The sequence below is a fragment of the Typopeltis vanoorti genome, chromosome 21 (genome assembly GCF_054136105.1).
Source record: "Typopeltis vanoorti isolate ZY-2024b chromosome 21, IOZ_Tvanoo_1.0, whole genome shotgun sequence".
Classification (NCBI taxonomy): domain Eukaryota; kingdom Metazoa; phylum Arthropoda; class Arachnida; order Uropygi; family Thelyphonidae; genus Typopeltis; species Typopeltis vanoorti.
In genome coordinates, this window is record NC_143569.1 from 31,700,288 (window position 1) to 31,718,445 (window position 18,158).

At 32.8% G+C, this 18,158-nt stretch overlaps 1 protein-coding gene across 1 annotated transcript in view; it reads left to right on the forward strand.

The window, feature by feature from the left end:
- Positions 1-18,158, forward strand: part of LOC150094708 (hemicentin-1-like) — a 176,794-nt gene that overhangs the window by 127,150 nt on the left and 31,486 nt on the right. The window contains exons 38-41 of the mRNA XM_090411641.1: positions 6,153-6,534; positions 7,797-7,916; positions 13,359-13,523; positions 14,741-15,022. Coding sequence (XP_090267767.1) covers positions 6,153-6,534; positions 7,797-7,916; positions 13,359-13,523; positions 14,741-15,022 — 949 coding nt within the window. The remainder of the gene's footprint in view (positions 1-6,152; positions 6,535-7,796; positions 7,917-13,358; positions 13,524-14,740; positions 15,023-18,158) is intronic.

Below are 18,158 nucleotides of genomic sequence, written 5' to 3' on the forward strand. Positions count from 1 at the left end.
TCAGTTTTTTGCTGTAATACAAAACTAAGAAGAGTAATAGTAAATGATATGATGTCAAGAGCCTACAGGATGACTTAAATAGACTAGCAGTATAGCCAAAAGTAACTGTATGCAAGTCTAATGTGGCCAAGGGTAAGATGAAGGAGGGAAGAAGAGGTCACAAGCCATGTACTATGTATGATCGAATTGAACTATAGGAAATTGAGGAGGCCATGGATTTGAGGATGATTGTTGATAGGGCATTGAAGTTTAAATGGCATATTGCAAAAGTGGCCAAAACATTACATCAGATTACGTGGTTGTTGAAGAACACCCAGACAATTTATAATGACGCATCTACACTACTACGGGAGATCTGATCGCCTGGATTCCATGAGGATGAAGTGGTGATGAAGACGACCTAAAGGCGAGTGAAAAATATTGGGGAAGATCTGTTGAATATAAGACTAAATTGAAAGTCTATGGACTTCAAAAACTAGGTGAGGCAAAAAGTGAGACATGACAGAAGTATGTAAGTTATTAAAGTGGTTTTATAGGATTGAGATTGAAGGATTTTTTTCAGTACTGGCAATAGCAGGAAGGGAAAGTAAAAGTGGTCACCCATGGAAATGGTATAAGTGTGTATTAGGACTTGATTTTTTGCTTGAAGGATGCTGTCAGTGATTCGTCAATGAATACATTTAAGGAGAAGCATGATGATAGGTATTGTGAAAAGAATTGCTAGTGTGTGAATAATGGGTCTCCCGCGATGAATCTTCTGACTCCCTGGTGATATCCGTATTAAAATAATAATAATAATCGTCGCAAATAAGATTTACGTACCAAATTTAACTGAGTTTCAAGCCCATTATTGAAATAAATTAATTCAACAATTTGGGTTTGGATTTCAATTAATTAAATCCTAATGATTAAATTTACATGATAAAATAATTTAAATGTTTAAATGTAGTTTTTCCCATCAAAACGGATATAACTGACGTTGTTTCTAATATACCTCATGAAATTCCTTCCTACACGTATACTACAGAGTAGTACTACAGATAATTATTTACCATTGACAGAACAGGAAATGGTCACCCGATGGTAAAATATCATTATTGGTCAACAATTAAAAATTGCACTTTATAACATTTAACCTCTAGCAGTACCTTAACAAATCCTGTTTCAGAAGACCTGTCCTTCTATGCAGTAACATGATATTAAGAAAGAATTATTGATAATTATCAATTAATTTGATGAAATTATTGATGATTAATCTAATGATGAATCTAATGAAAGGCACGAAGTTAGTGTGATGAACATGGTTTCTAGCCTGGTTTACACATAACATTAAGATACCACGTGTTCAGAATTTGTGTATAACGGTTATAAAATTAAACTTCCAGCAGTGACTAAACAAATAAAAATTATGAAATATGCAACGATGTTGTCATACTATCAGTTACACCAATATGTAGGATTTGATTTATTTAGATGTACAACATTATCATATCAACTTCGTCGTGTTTTCTAGAGTTGATTTATAATAAATTTAATTTAATCCTTTATCCAAGTATAAGCAAACAAAGTTTGCGCCTGAAGTATCTTCAGGACTGAGGCAACTCGTAGTAAAGGTGAACCTTTACTACGAGTTGCAATGTATAATGCTATGCATTAAAGGAAGGGCCACTATCTAGAGAGGTTTCGACCTTTATTGAGGTCTCGTCAGTGGGAACCAGACCCAGAAGTGGTGATACTAAGCAGAAGCAATGGAGAGGTCATATTTACTTATACGAGTTGCCAAAAGGTGTACCACCTTATTATTAAATTACTCTTAATTTAAAAAAAACTAAATTATTAAATTGCTAAATTACTTCCTTTAATGCATTGCATTATACATGTCCGCAAGGAGATGTGTTTGCATTATGGGAGATACTGAGACAAGGAGTGATGAGAGCCTGGTCCACCTTTACTACGAATTGCCTCAGTCCTGCAGATACTTCAGGCGCAATCTTAGTTTGCTTACACTTGGATAAAGGATTAAATTAAATTTATTATAGTCTAACCAAGTGAAAAATAAACTTCCTAGATTTGATTCAATAGCATTTGGTGTTTCGAAACTGCGGACCATCGTATTTTTTCCATATCGTTTTCACTGCCATATCGAACATCGGATATTGTTATATACAGAATGGTTTGGGCTGTTCCTCTCTTTAATGTTCACTGATATATATGTGAATTCGGATTTCAGCCATCGACTGTATTATAATGTAGACGACATAAATTGCCGTTTTGTTTTCAGAATAAGTATTTTGTATTCAGATCTATGCGAATGTTCGTGGAAATAACGATAGGGGAAGTTCCCAGATCATCAAAAAATGATCATCGACATCGACTTTAAAAATACTATTTTAAGCCGATGTTGTTGTGTTGTGAATGCAGTATTTTAAGTAAATGGCCACGCATGCATCCATATGAATGCTTGCAATTACTGATTGGGAGCATACTTTCTCCAGTTTTCTATCAGAGAAGAGTACCTGAAGGAGTTCATTAACTCTGTTTTCTGAAAATCACTTGACATGCGCACCAAATTATTCCCACGAGGGTTACTAATTCGCACGCTCTGCCGTACTTCTCTTTACCACAAGGCCAACAAAACCAGGCGAAAGGAACCACGAGGAGGAAGTGCGTGCGTTTCCAAAAATCAATACTTCTCTTCGGAGCAGGAACACAACACTGTCTCTTCGGAGCATCGTCTATTGGCGATGACGCAACGTGAAACACGTCATCTTTAGTAATGTTATGTGCAGCATTTTAAATTAGATCCGCCTTCAGGGTAGAACTTAGCACCGCCTGTGGCACATAACTTAGGCAAATAGAAAGAAGTTCCCATGTTCGCCGGGAGATGGCGATAAACTCATATTGTCAAGAAATCCCTGTCAAGTTCAGTTTCCCCTTTGTGCTTAGCACGAAAAATAAAGTGGAAAATAAATAACTCTGTAATGCCTTTTATTCCCCAGTATGAAAATAACATATGAAATATCTTCTTATTTAATAATTATTTCATGAAATATTATTATAGAATTATCTCTATTTCTATGATTGAATTGTATCATTTTTATAGAAATGATTTCAAATTTTACGTACAAATAACACGTGTATCGAAATAACAAATCACTGTTTCTCACAAACAAACGTTTTTTTTTTTTAAAGAGATTAATCATTATTAATAATGAAATAATTTTAATATGGCCAATATACTGACAGTTGTCTTCAGAAATACTTCAGAAATAGTGGGAAATTATTTATTTGGCTTCAGTTATTTATATCTATTTTTTTCGTGATTATCATGCATCATGTAACACTAGTTTACTGTATGATATTCTCGTGTGTCATATCTGATATCAGCTTTGATTGCTGCTGCCTCTATTTTCTAAACGTCCTAGTTTATTTTTTCAAACGCAAAGAATGAAAGAAACAGCTTTTATCCTGTTGTCAATAAATTTAGTGCAGAATGCTGTATCAATAAATAATGTAGTCCCTGAACTAGGATAGCAGTCCCTAGGTTTACTAAACTTAGTAAATGCCGGCTATTGTCTGAGCGGTGAGCGAATCCGCTCCGTAACCAATAGGTTGCATGTTCATCAAAGTAATTCTAATATAAAAATGAAAAAGTTTCTTTGTAGTAATGAAGTATTACAAATTAGCTTTATGTCTCTTTTATTAGCTATTTTTATTAATAAATAAAAAGGCTTCGACGATGTCCTCTGGATGAAAAGACCTGGATTCGAGAACCGTCTATGACACAAGAATTTTTGTAAGGCTTTTCATTTCTGCATCTGATTTGCCTATTTTTCTAGATGGAAAGTCCGCGTTTCGGGAAGGGAAACTTCAGCTATCCCATAAAAGACCGGCAAATCAACCATTAACCACAAAACACAAGTATTTTACAGATATAATATTCTAGCTTCAAAACTTTACCTTCGGTGGCAATTTCAAAACAACTACATTTCACAAATAACAGGAAATTAATATCATTGTAGTGGATTATGAATCGATATCAGTTTGAATGGCTATTTTAAGTTGTGGTCGAAGACGATAAGGCTACGAGGCTGGCACATTATGTCTGTTAAATATACTAGAGGATTGTCTCTTGTGGGATGAAAAATTGGACTTTCCAGGAGGAAATATCCTTTTTCCTAGGTGTGGGATTATAAGATTCAGGTTCAGTTGAAAAGTCCTTGTAAAAATTCTTTGCTTCTCAGTCGGGATTCGAACCAAGGTCTTTCCAAAGGTCGATATCAATTGAGGTTCAGGACGTCCTCTTAAACGATTCAACGATGACTTCTAAGGCCGGAACAGGCCATACTAGGCCTAAATCCTTGATACGTATGATGATGATGATGATGATGATGATATCAATTGAGTTACTGATGGTCTGAAGTGTATGAAGCGTATGTTTACTTGAAGGAAGAAATATCTTAGCTCTAGTATTCAAAAGGTTCTTGTTACACGTCCTCAAAGATCTCTAAAACAAGTCCATCACTTAATATCTTGGATAGCCTGAGTTTCCTTCCTAATATCGGTTAAAGATAGTGTTGAAATTGTACATTCCTTTCCGAATGGTGGAAATATTAAAAGCAAATAAGCTATGAAAAATATAACTTTTGGACTAAAGTAAGTACTGATTTCTTTATACAAGGCTTACATAGACAATCAACAGACAACTGGTGTTTTGAAATGCAAAGTATATTTGTTATTGCACCATACCAATATAGCAATAAGATCTGTACTGAATTTCAAGATATCATTGCATTTGCTGAGATGATTTTTAAGAATCTTTTTTTGGAAAATAAAAATTAATAATTATTCTGAGCGCCCGCTATGTGGCGGTAGTAGTCAGCAAAACTCTAGCACCTTCGTCTGATTTTGTAGCCATTGCTGGATTGTTATATTTCGTGAAGTTCTTGCGAAACTTCTAGAAATCAGTAACTTTGAAATTCTAATTTCGTTGGTGAACAGTTGTTAAGAATAAAACCTTCGAAGTCCGTGTATGTACTAATTGTGATTTCTTTAAAATGAAGTGTTTCATGCCAAATTAAAGTAGGACTCCTGAAAATTGCCATGTCAATAATGGAGGCATTGCTGCTTATTCTTCCCTCGCTGGCAATCTGTAACTGGTGCGCTGCCAAAGGTAAGTTAGGATGCGACTATTAATATGCAACTAATTCTGAGATTATGCCTGTAATTCCAGTTATTTAATTAATAAGGCTTGTCTGTGAATATCTTCCTTTATTGAAGAAACACTGTAATTGTTAGTGTTCGAATTTATAAATTTAAAATCTGCGTCTGTCGATAACAATCCGTTGTTACATAATTATTGCGTGCTCCTCATGTTTTTATGCATATACTAAAATTCAGAAGAAACATTTCTGCTATTATTCCAATATAAAATCAGTTGATAATTTTTTTCTCTAGAATCTTAGTAATAATATTAACTGAAAATATTTTACTTTAATTAGAATTTATATTCAGCTTGAATAATAATAGTAAGAGTCATATTACAATATGTAGCTACAATTGATATTTTTATAAAAAAATGAATGTTTTGTACATAATCATAAATGACACAAACCGGCAATAATAAAGCCATATATATTATATATTTAAATTTTATATCCACCTCCTTTATTTGTCAACCAGATAAGCTATTTCTAGTAATTGTTATTTATGCTTTAACATTAGATAAAATATATCTTAGATTATGTTAAGGCTGTTTCCATTGCAAATACGTTACTTTATTTGGATTAAGATTGGTTATATTATTACTGGTATAACAAAAATTATTTTCTGCTTCGGATGTTTGTTTAAAAAAAGATTTAGAATAACTTTCGTGTTAAAAAAATAATAAAAATGTACTAATAAAAGTGATATCCTGTTCTAATAACATAGAGATTTTCAAAAGTGGTAGAATATTGAGACACCTTGTTGAAAAGGTGAAACAGTTATTCTATGCTGTTTGCAGATGGTATCAAAAACTTCAGTTTTTTTTACGTAAAACAATTTTTCACATTAATTAGTTAAAATTGTAACCTCTGTCATCGTTCTAAAATCTTATTATTTTAATATAAACTTTTTTCTTCATAATATTGTTTTTTCTTCACTTACAAAAGCGTTTACAGTTTAATGAATGTGACAGTTCACTCCAAGATATCAGTCACTTGGAATTTGTAATGGTCTCTAATTCTAACATAAAATATTTTGTTGTTTTAGAACTGCCAAAAATCCAACCGTTTTCTTTTCAACCAAATGTTGAAGTGGGTGGCAAAGCAACTGCCATATGTTTGATAGATAAAGGCAAATCTCCTTTTAGTTTCTCATGGACCAAGAATGGAGAACCTCCAAAAAACTGGAATAATATCCAAGTGCATTCTCAGACTGTAACCTCCCTTTTAATAATTGATCCAGTAGATCAAAACAGCGGCGGGAATTATACATGTGTGGCTAAAAATGAAGACGGATGGGACAGTTTTTCGGCACTACTTCTGGTGAAAGGTTAGTCTTTCTCTCACATATGAAAATTAAAATCTGTTCAAATATCAATGTATTCTATCTTATGAGATAATTTACATTATCAGATTAAAGGAAGAAATTTTGAATTCAGAAAAAGTCTGACGTATTTCGGTATATAGATTCCATATATAGATTAAAATATAAAACATCTAAACATTTTAATTAAGACCTTCAATATTTCATCAGTTCTTCTTTTATGTAGGCAATGATATTGTTATTTAATTTCTTACTGATAACAACGGTGAATATGAAAGAACACAGTTTTCAAAAAAAAAAAAAGTACTGAGAGACTATGATCCACGTATTACAAAGCTGGATTGCGGAGTAACTATGAGTATAGGGGAAACTTGATTTGGAAAAATTCTCCTCCAGATTTATGCATTTTGAAGTAATCCTCCTCCCTCTTCTTTCCTTGTCCCTCTTATACGTCACTTTTTGTTCTAAATAAACGGTTATATATGTGTAGTTACATATTTCTTTTCAATCTGAATACACATAACTTCATCCTTTTTTACTAAAATGGTAACATACTATGCAAAAAAAAAAAAAAAAAAATTCTTCATTACAAGATTCTCGGTTAAAAAGGCCTAAGTTTGAATTCCGTCTAGGAGGCTAGGAATTTTTTATGAGGGCTTTTCTTCTGAAGGTAAGTTTTCCAATTTCGTTACCAAGTTGTAATTCTTTTTTTTTTCAACTACAAAGAAATCAAACCAGCCGGAGAACACTCGCAGTTAACAGGCATAAACACGCTGGCAGCATACCCTTAGACGGTAATTCTAACCAACGAAATACAAATGACTTCAGAACAATTATTTAAAATGTTCTGGGTGTGTTACTAATATCATGGAATTCGGTTCTTCATTTTCTCTCTCTCTCTCTCTGTTAACTATGGTTTTTTTTTTCGTTTCAATGAGAGTCTTACCTATGAAAAACTAAGTAGATTTAATATTTTTTGCTTGCGATTAAACAGATGAGTCGAGAAGCTTTCCTCAACCTCTCTTCACAGATTTAATATTTACTTCTATTACTCGGTTTGATGGTAATTTATAGATCGTAGTCACAATTATAAAAACGAGCGTTTCTGAACGTTTTAATTGTTGTATTGCTGGTATTGTTATATATCGTGGTTTAGGACCAGTAATAGAAATACGACAATTAACATCTTCAACGGAAGAAGAAAGGAGAGCGTATTAATTAGTATACTCATTATGAATAGTGTGTGATTTCTGATTTTCTCTTCTCAGCTCCTCCCAAATGGATCAGAGAACCTCATGACACTGAGGTTACCGTTGGCCAAACTATGTCCCTGGAGTGTTATGCCAGCGGTTCTCCAGTTCCTACAATAAGCTGGAAGAAATTTTCAGGTAAGACATTTTGAAGAAATTACATGTAAGAATTGAATTTCTGTAACTGAACTTATTAACTTATCTAACCAGCTCGAAGAATTTTCAGACAGGACTGAAATTATTTAAACTCTGTAGAAACCTGACTTTGATTTTCTGATTTTTTTTTCAATGCCGCATAACTAGCCTCTCTGTTAAATTGATTTAATGCATAATCCCTTAAAAGAAACCAACCGGATAAAATACCACAGATGATCAAACATTTTCTTGACTGGTGATACTACTGGTAGCCACATGAATATACTGCAGTTAGTGCAAATCTCATTTCCGCTAGATATAGGAAATGTAGAATATGCTTAATGATTCGCGGTTTATTTCAGAGTTTCAATAGTTTGCTTTAGTGAGAAGTAATCATTTGTAATATATGACTGTGTGCATCAAAAAATAAAACTAGAATCCACAGAAACCTTAAATGTTTTAAGCTGGATTTTTGAAGAGGAAACAATGAGCATGACTCGAACATTTGACTAATTTTCCAAGTTAAAAGTGGAAAGGCATGAAGTCTGTTGATGTTGCTAAATGTTGGGAACGTCTATGAAACAGATGAGAATGTGACGGATAAAAACACAGTAAAGTCGGTGATGTTATAATTTTTGAGATCTCAGTTTGATCACTAAAAGCACCGCATGAATCAGCACACAATCTCCTTAATCGAAAACAGAAGGACTGTTATTTTACAATGATCTTACTCCTTGATTTAGGCGCATTACAGTTTTGAAGTTGTTCAACTTGAAGTTGATAATATATATACAATATATATATATATGTGGCAGAATGATCATTGACTCGGTTAACATACATAGTTTTATGAAAACAATTTGAATGACTAGAACCGAGATTTAATTAAAAAGGTTTTAATATAAACACACTACTAGTTTCGGCCTGTAACAGCCTTCTTCAGGTGACATTATAAAAGAAAAAACACTAAACATTGAGGGTTAAAAGACTATGAACAACATAGACAGTCTTTATACATAATTAGCATGAAAACGTTGTAGTTCTGTAGTGTTCTTGATAACCTCAAAAGTTTTTCAGGGAAATCACCATCCTTTATCAAGAACACTACAGAATTTGTTACATACATCAAGGATATTACAGTTGATGAAAATGACATCATGGCTAGCTTGGACATAACTTCTTTGTTCACTAATGTCCCAACAGATGAAGTCCTAACATTACTCAAGGACAAGTTATCCAAAAAAATGTTAGCCTTGCTTACACATTGCATCAGGTCCGGTTACTTCAAATTTCAAGATAATATATACAAACAAAATCATGGACTGGCTATGGGTAATCCTTTATCTCCGGTTCTTGCAAATATTTACTTAGAAGATTTTGAAACCAAGGCTATCTCTTCCTTTATTTTAACACCTAAAGATTGGAAACGTTATGTGGATGACGTCTTCATTGTTGGGAGCCATGGACATGAATCCCTTATGGTTTTCCTCGAACATCTCAATAGCCGACATCAAAGTATTAAGTTTACTGCTGAGCTTGAAACGGATAATTCCTTGCCTTTTCTTGATGTCAAACTGACTCGCTCTTCTGGTAAACTAAAAATATCGATATATAGAAAACCCACACATACCAACAGATATCTGCACAGTCAGTCCCATCATTTCCTCCTCATAAGCTTGGAATAATTTCCAACTTGGGACATAGAGCTCGTTCTCTTCTTGATGATCCAAATGAACTGCTTACAGAAATAAACCATCTGAAAACTTCTTTCGAAGTTAATGGATATTCCAAGAAAATCATTAACAAATTCCTTCTTAATCCTCCTAGACATCACTCAGAAGAAACTAATAGATTCAAAAGCAATATATCTATTCCTTACATAAGTACTGTTTCACATAAATTAGCAAAAGTTCTAAAAAAATACAATATCAGAACCTTGTTCACTCCACTTCCAAAGATCCGTTCCTTAATTAGCCACCCAAAACCTTGTCATCATCAACTCAAATACCCTGGCGTATATAAAATATTATGTGACTGTGATATTCCTTATTTCGGGCAGACAGACAAATCTGTCGAAATGCGTATGGAAGAACACATGAGAGACATTACTTACAAGAGACAGCGAGCAAGTGCATTATCAAGTCATATCCTTTTCTCGGCTAATCCTAATGATGATAACCAAAGTCACAAAGTCTGCTGGGAAAAATCTACAAACATCTTCCGTTGCAGTGACGAAATAGAGAGAAAAATTGTGGAATCGAGAGAAATCATCTTCAATCCTGTTCATCTAAATAACAACTTAAGCTACAACCTCCCAGATAGTCATTCAGCTGTAATCATGTACTGGCGTTCACGTGATGCAGCAAGCACGCACTCTGCCAACAATGCAACAAATCAAAGAACAGCTTCGAATACAACTACAACGTTTTCATGCTAATTATGTATAAAGACTGTCTATGTTGTTCATAGTCTTTTAACCCTCAATGTTTAGTGTTTTTTCTTTTATAATGTCATCTGAAGAAGGCTGTTACAGGCCGAAACTAGTAGTGTGTTTATATTAAAACCTTTTTAATTAAATCTCGGTTCTAGTCATTCAAATTTTTTTCATAAATATATATATATATATATATATCATGAAAGCATATCCTTGGTCGAGTAAAGGCTATCGAATAAATTTTGAAAGACATTTACTAAGAAGGACTATTTGCTGTTTAGAAATGTATATTAAGGAAGGCTATTAAAAGTATTTGCAACCTTAGAAAAACCCAAGAGCAGAGTATATTGCTGTGTCATTTTTGAACGCCTACTTTGAATATAATTAGTATTTTGTTTTGATGAATGAATAAACATTTTTTTCTCTTACAAGCCATCCAAATGAGAAACATATTTTGTTATGTAGAGGAAACTATGGAAAAAGTCTAAAATAACCAGTGAAAACTGCTATTATAGGAGAAATGAAGATTCGAAGTTTACCGCTTTCGTAAACTAACCTATCTTTACGTGTAATGCTCAATAACCTGTCAGGACTTTGCCTAAGTAATGCTATGAAAGGACAGTTAATATTATCTAGATATTTGCAATATCTCTGAATTGTGTGTATTTTCTGGTCCACTAGCTTACTTAAATCCGATTTTTTCGGGATAAAAAACCTTTTATTGGCCATAAAGTAAGTTGACCTTGGTTTGAATCCTGGACGGGATTTTAATCCAGGCAAATAATGATTGGAGTTATAAGAAATATAAATATCTTCTGATAGATTTGTTCTGGTTTCTGTAAAAAAAACTCGGATTTTCTGGATTGGAACACATATCTTTCGAACGAAAGGATGTCGTTGAAACCGACAGATCTAGGGACGTCTTTAATTCACAAACTAGAAATAATAAATAGCATAAATCTTTTAAAACGGTTAAAAATTTTAATGTGCATCTTTTTCAGTTTAGAAACTTTTAATAAGGCAGCTAATAGGCATTTTATTATTAAAATTACTTGCTATTATTCTGTTATTTAATAATTTATTTTTTTGCATTCTACAAATTGTACAATACAAAGGAAAAGGAGTAAAAATTTTATTTACTCCGTTATACTATATAAACTAATGATTGTTTCTATAATTCTTCCTCATATTTCTCAGAAATATAAAACAATGAAAGGAAAACAAACTTGTACAGGTAATGGTTAGTGAGATGTTGATGGAATGAATTTTATTGGTCTGTTTCAGACAGATATCCTTTCTTATGGAGATAGAGAAAGGAATGTTTTTTTCAATGTAACCGGGGTGTTATTTCTTCTTCAGAATAGGAAAAATTGTCCTTAAGCAAACGAAACTCAGTTGACATACTAAGTGTGATCATAGCACGAGCATAGCTCATCTCAGCCACTTAGGCTTGAATACTTCCGATAAATTTATAGTACAGATTTTTACACAAAAAAAAAATAAATAAATAAATGACAACTGCATACTATACAAATTACTCTTAAGATCCACATCTCAAATTTGAATTGTTATTGAAATCTGATCTACGAAAGATTATGAATTTAGTACTTTGTACACATACCGGCCACTGAATTATAAAACCTTTATGTAGATATACGTTAACTTCACTTACGCGGCATATATGCAAATTACTTGGTCACGTGCGTCATCATGTGTTCGTTCTAGGCAACTATTGAAGAATGCTGCTGGGTCAGTAATAGTCAACAGTGTTGATCACAAAACACAAAGGATCTTTTGGAGTTCGATAAAGGGCTATTTATTGTGAACACCCGTCTGGCTGGAGCCACGATTTAAAACCATCAGAGCTTACTGGTTCTCAAAATGTGAGCGCTATCCCGGGTGTTTAGCCAGTGGTAAAATAAACCACATTGCTTGTGGCATAATAGACTCTAATAAAATAATAAATTTTGTTTAATCCTTTATCCAAGTGTAAGCAAATAAAGTTTGCACCTGAAGTACCTTCAGGACTGAGATAACTCGTGGTAAAGGTGGACCAAGCTCTCATCACTCCTTGTCTTAGTATCTCCCATAATGCAAAGCACATCTCCTTGCGGACATGTATAATGCTATGCATTAAGGGAAAGGCCACTACCCAGACACTTTGGCCTTTATTGAGGTCTCGTCAGTTGGAGCCAGACCCAGAGGTAGTGATACCAAGATGGAAGCAATGGAGAAGTCATATTTACCTTATAAACTTCCAAGACGTAACTCTGGTCTTAAGACTAAGGACGAGATCGCCGTCGTCTGAGAAGGATTGTATGTGCAACAATTCACCGAAGCATTTAATAAAGTCTGTTCCTGACCCACATCTTACCGAACTATGCGCACGTAATTGAAGTAATTCAGTGGCCGGTATATGTACATTCGTTCTTCGGGTGGACTATAGGGTTAGCTAATTCGATTTTCTTTCTAGAGATTTCTGTGGAAGTGATTGTTTTGGAATTATAGCGGAAACAGCTAAAGCTACGAGGTCAGGGCATTAAACTGCAAATGTTGTTCTTCCGTCCTGTTTTTCTGATTTAGGGAATAGAAACTCTGTCACATCTGTACAGATTAGCTAATTCACCTTCAGACGAAAAAACTCCTATAACGGTTCGAGCCGTTATAGGAGTTTCTGGATGGTATTCGATGCATTATTTGATGCAAACACACTTGCGCCCTTCACACTTTTCTTCTGCATCATATCCATTCTACACTGCGAGAAATGGAAAATAAATTTTCAATGTAGACAGCGCATTCACAACTGAATCAAGCTGCCACCTTCTTTTGAGGTAGGCATCTCCATTGGGTATCTTCAGATACCCATATAGATACCTTTCTGGGTATCTTGGTTATAACCTTTACTTATGCCTTTACTTATAGTATTCGTGGTCATAACCCTTACCTATAGCTCTGTTAGAACTTTGTTTTCAAACCGCTAACGAATTTTATCTTTAAACTTCTATTTGCAGCAGACGTTATCGATAAATCTGAAAAGGCAACAAACAGGATTAGTTATCAGAACGGAACTTTATATATTTCTTCAGTCACTGAAAAAGACGAAGGTGGATACGTCTGTGAAGCTAATAACGATGTAGGTGATGGACTACAAAAAACAATTAGGCTATTGGTGCATGGTAAGAAATAATAAACTTTCATTGCTCTTTTATATAAGTGCAGTTTTACAATGCAGCGTTCTTATTCACAGAGGTAAGAAATCCAGCAAGTATAAAGTGCTACCATTCATTGCCATAGGGAAAATAATATGAACACACTTTTTTTTTGTTTCAGCAATGACCAACGTTTCTGCACCAACTAGTTGCCTTTATTTTTTCGTTTATGTAAATATTATCTTTTATTTGATTGAACCTGTTTGTTTATGGGGCTTTCTATTTAAACCGTTGGTGTCAGTGTCAAGTTATCGTAAGTTGGCTCTTATGGTAATGAGTGATCCTTTCGTGAAAATATCGCATTATTCCAAAAACGAATTAAAATAATTCGCCAAACTATTTTATTTCAATTTAAGCATTTCCCTTTGAATGAAACATTGAATATATGGAAATACAATTGTCATTCAATGAAATGTTTTGGTTTCTGTATGATCTGCAATTATAATATTTCCATTTCCTTCCACCATGAGGCGCTAGTAACACATTTTTTAAAGCTTCATAGTCGCCATAATACTCGGGTGATCTTTCATAGTACAAGTACAGAAGTACAACACTGTGCTAATCCGAATGAACATATTTGCCCTTTCCAAAAATGTGAAATCTTGATATGTGAAGTGTTTTTAAAAGTTTCTGAGTTATGTAAGTGTATTATTACTTTAGCATCAAACAGATTCTGCCTTTCCTGGAGTTGATCGCCTTGTTGTAGGAAATGAAGTTGCTAACCGTTGCTGCTGTTGTGCTTGCTCTCTGTGTCGGATGTTTAACCGAAGGTGAGTGTGATTTGAAAAAATAGTTCATGAAGAACTCGATAATTTAAGCATATGCATGATATTAAATGTAAATTAGAATGTTGTATTCTTAAAATATATTATATGTAATTTTACGTGCGATGTAATATAATGTCGTCACAGCAACCAGGTAGAAAAATATATTTCATTATTGGCTGCTTTAAATGCGCATAATTCTAAGGTGTTCTATTTCCTCTAATAATACTCGAAATTTGCAAATTAAAATTAGGAGAATCAGTCATGGCGTTGTATCTAACTTTGGTAGTGACACAACGTTAGATTCAACGCTTTTAAATAAACCTAAGTTTATTTTAAAAAATAAATAAACAAATAAATAAAATATTTACACAGGAAGAATAATATAGCGGATTTAACACTATGTATTTTACTCTGCAGATTCTCCAAAAATTCAGCCGTTCACCTTTCTCTCCGAAATTAAAACAGGAGATAAAGCAAGTACAACATGTTTAATACAAAAAGGTGAGACACCTATTAAATTTCAATGGACCAAAGATGGAAAGGAAGTACAGGAGATAAAAAATATTCATGTAGTTTCACAGGCAAGTTTATCTGTAATATTAATAGACCCTGTTGATTCAGGAAGTGGAGGAAACTACACTTGTGTAGCAACTAACAAATATGGCTGGAATTCTTACTCTGCTTTGCTTATTGTTAAAGGTAATGTTTATGCTAAAACTTCCATTTGTTTCTTTGCACAGTAACTGTGCAATATTATAAATAAAAGTATATATTTAATCCATGCGATGTTTTAATGAACTGTAGATGTTTGTTATAACATGACATTTGTATTCATTTATTTCTTTCTGATTTAATAGTCTTATTAACTTCTTACTTTATTCAGTAAAATAACACGAATAGAAGTACTTCCTTTTTAAACGCCTCGGGAATAAAGCTAGAAATACTTCTAAGCAGTATAATGCACAATTTCCCATATTCTAACCAATACAGAAAATATGGATGAGCTATATTACTGCCAAGACTGGCGAGAGTAAGCTTTCCATCCTAATTAATCTATCTATCGGTTTCATATCAAGGAATTTAATTTCCATTCAATAAATAATTCTAAAATAATCAGACAATTACAGCTACTCAAGTCAATGTGTTTAGTAACATAACATTCTCCCTAATCAAATAAGAAGCGAATCATCTAATCTAATGTTGCAGTACCTCTTCTATATTTCAAATCCATTTTAAAAAAGCTTTATAAGACTGTTTTAATAAACAAGATATAATTGCCTCTCTGTTAAGAATTTTTAAAAAGTAAATTATTTTTGAACGAGAGAAATAAATGATGCAAAAACAAATAATGCTAAAATTATTTGCATTAAATATGATCGATCAAAGTTATTAAAACAGGAAAGGTATTCATAAAATATTCTTGAACAACTCATTTCAGTCCTATCGACAAAATTTCTTTTAGTCATCAGATAATTGATGAATAAATCATCATGAACTGTGATTATTCATCCATAATTCTTCTTCCTATCATGGATTTTAGACCAAGTAGCTTGTTCCGATCTCATGTCATCGCTTCCTTGGTCTTCCAATTCTTCTTTTTCCATTTATTTTATATTCGCGTAAAATTTTTGAAAGTCTGCTATTGTCCATTCGATTTAGATGTTCTAACCATTGTTGTTTATATTTAGTTATATAGTGGTTAATCGGTTTTATGTTCTATTTTTATATATTATTTTATATATTATATAATTTCTTTTCATTTGTTTTATTGTCCCACTTGGTATATCCAACTGCGTTTCAGACAAATTTCATTTCTGCTGTTTGAATCCGTTTTTCATTCTTCTTTTAACGGTTCATGTTGCACTTCCACATAATAGAGCTGGTTTAGACAGAACACTATACGTATAGTCTGGTTCTGGTGTGTTTTTGTACCAAGGATGCCTTAAATACAGTATATTGTTTATTATGCCGTTTACTCTAACAACTTTGATATTTTAATGTCTATATCTTTTTTCATCTTCATATGATAAGTCGCATCCCAGGTGTTTGAAAGTATTTACTTGTTCTTTCATAGCGAATAACATAAATCGAAGAATTTCTTAAGTAGAATCAGTGCAGATACGAATGTCATACTATCGATTATAAACTTCTAATATATTTTAAATGTCAATAGTATTTGAAATCAAATTCCACTAATAATCAATTAAAAGAGTATCTTGGTTTAATAAACGCTTTTTGCATCATTAATAATAAACCGATCACTCTCGCTCATTACACATTTCCTTTTATGAGAGGTACCTTTCTTCTGCTTTAAGCCATGAAGTGATTCTTGTTTTTTTTTTCTTCTAAAATGAATTAAATGACTGTACTTAGTTTAAATACCTCTTAGTTTTAAAATATCTGCGTAACGAGAAATAAATAAAACAATAGTTCTTTTTATAACAAAGCAATATGGGTATGATAAATTAAAGAAACTTTGATGAATAATTAGATTCTAATTAAAAGCACGGCGTTATAATTAAAACAAATAGCACCCCCAAATATTTATCGTATGCGTTTTTCTTTATTAATAAAAGTTGTTGAATATTCCGCACAAATAACAATGACTTAGCCAGAAAAGGAGAGAGCAAATAGTTCGAAACAAAAAATTGAAAGAAATTGCGTGACTCAATAAGATTGATGTACATTAATTGTGTTAATTAATTAATTGATGTATATTTATCATGATTTGAAACTTTTGACTTCTCCTCCTCTGAAAAAAGCTGATCCTACTTTCTTTCCCAAAGTTGGATCTCATTTCTGTTCTTCTTTTCTTTTCATTTTGTTAACGTTTTCTACCTGAATCGTTTTATAGTTTATCTGCCTACTCCTCATTCACAAATACCAAATAATGAAGAGCTAATCTAAAATAGGAATATTCTCTTATTTCTGCCTTTGTTTTCACTGCATTTTAAGCGTTTATACAACTTTCCTTTAGATCTGCGTTAATATTTAAGTAATGAATTTAATAGGCCGTCCATTCAAACTTACAAGTATTTATTTTTCTCTTAGTTAATAACTGTGTTCATTTATAAATCTAAATTAAATGTTATTCATATTTAGATTTGGAAAGAGTGCATCTAAAATAAGTTACAGGACTTTGTGTTGTTCTTTCTATAGACCTTATAAACATACACTTAGCTGTACTCCTGTAGTTTTTAAATGGTAGGATACCATTTTTCTTTTATGTAATGTGAGTTCAGAATATCCGGAATATTTTCTTCGAAATCGGTTTTACTAATTAGCGTGCATTCTTCTCCCAACGAATGTTTTATGATGTTGAGGGAAGACCATGACACTTCGCTCTCAAATTCGTAATAATGCACTTTACGTTTGACTTTTTTTTATCGTTTTGGCATTTTAAGAATATATCAGGGAGGTTTGAAACGTCCTTTTTGGATGAACTATGCATAATTTTAATACTGTGTTCTTTTTCCTTATCGAATTGTATATCATATATATTTTATATAATAATTTTACCCATCCAAAGTTGTAAATCTATAATAGATTAATACCAAATGCAGGCTAATGGTTAGATAATCTGAAAACCCTGCGTTAGAGAGGAAACATGAAAAGTTCTCAAGACACTTCAATAAGCAGAATATCCAATAAGCAGAGTGATAATCTCACGAGGCGATTAAATTCACCTACCACCTAAAGACTCTCTCATACACCTATGGCATTGTAACATAATGTCATATAACTTTAAAGTTGGGTTACTGATTTCGAGTACTCATTCTATTCCTTTCGTTTAAAGTTTTCTTTTTATCATATTCCAGTAAATTTAAAGGTTTCT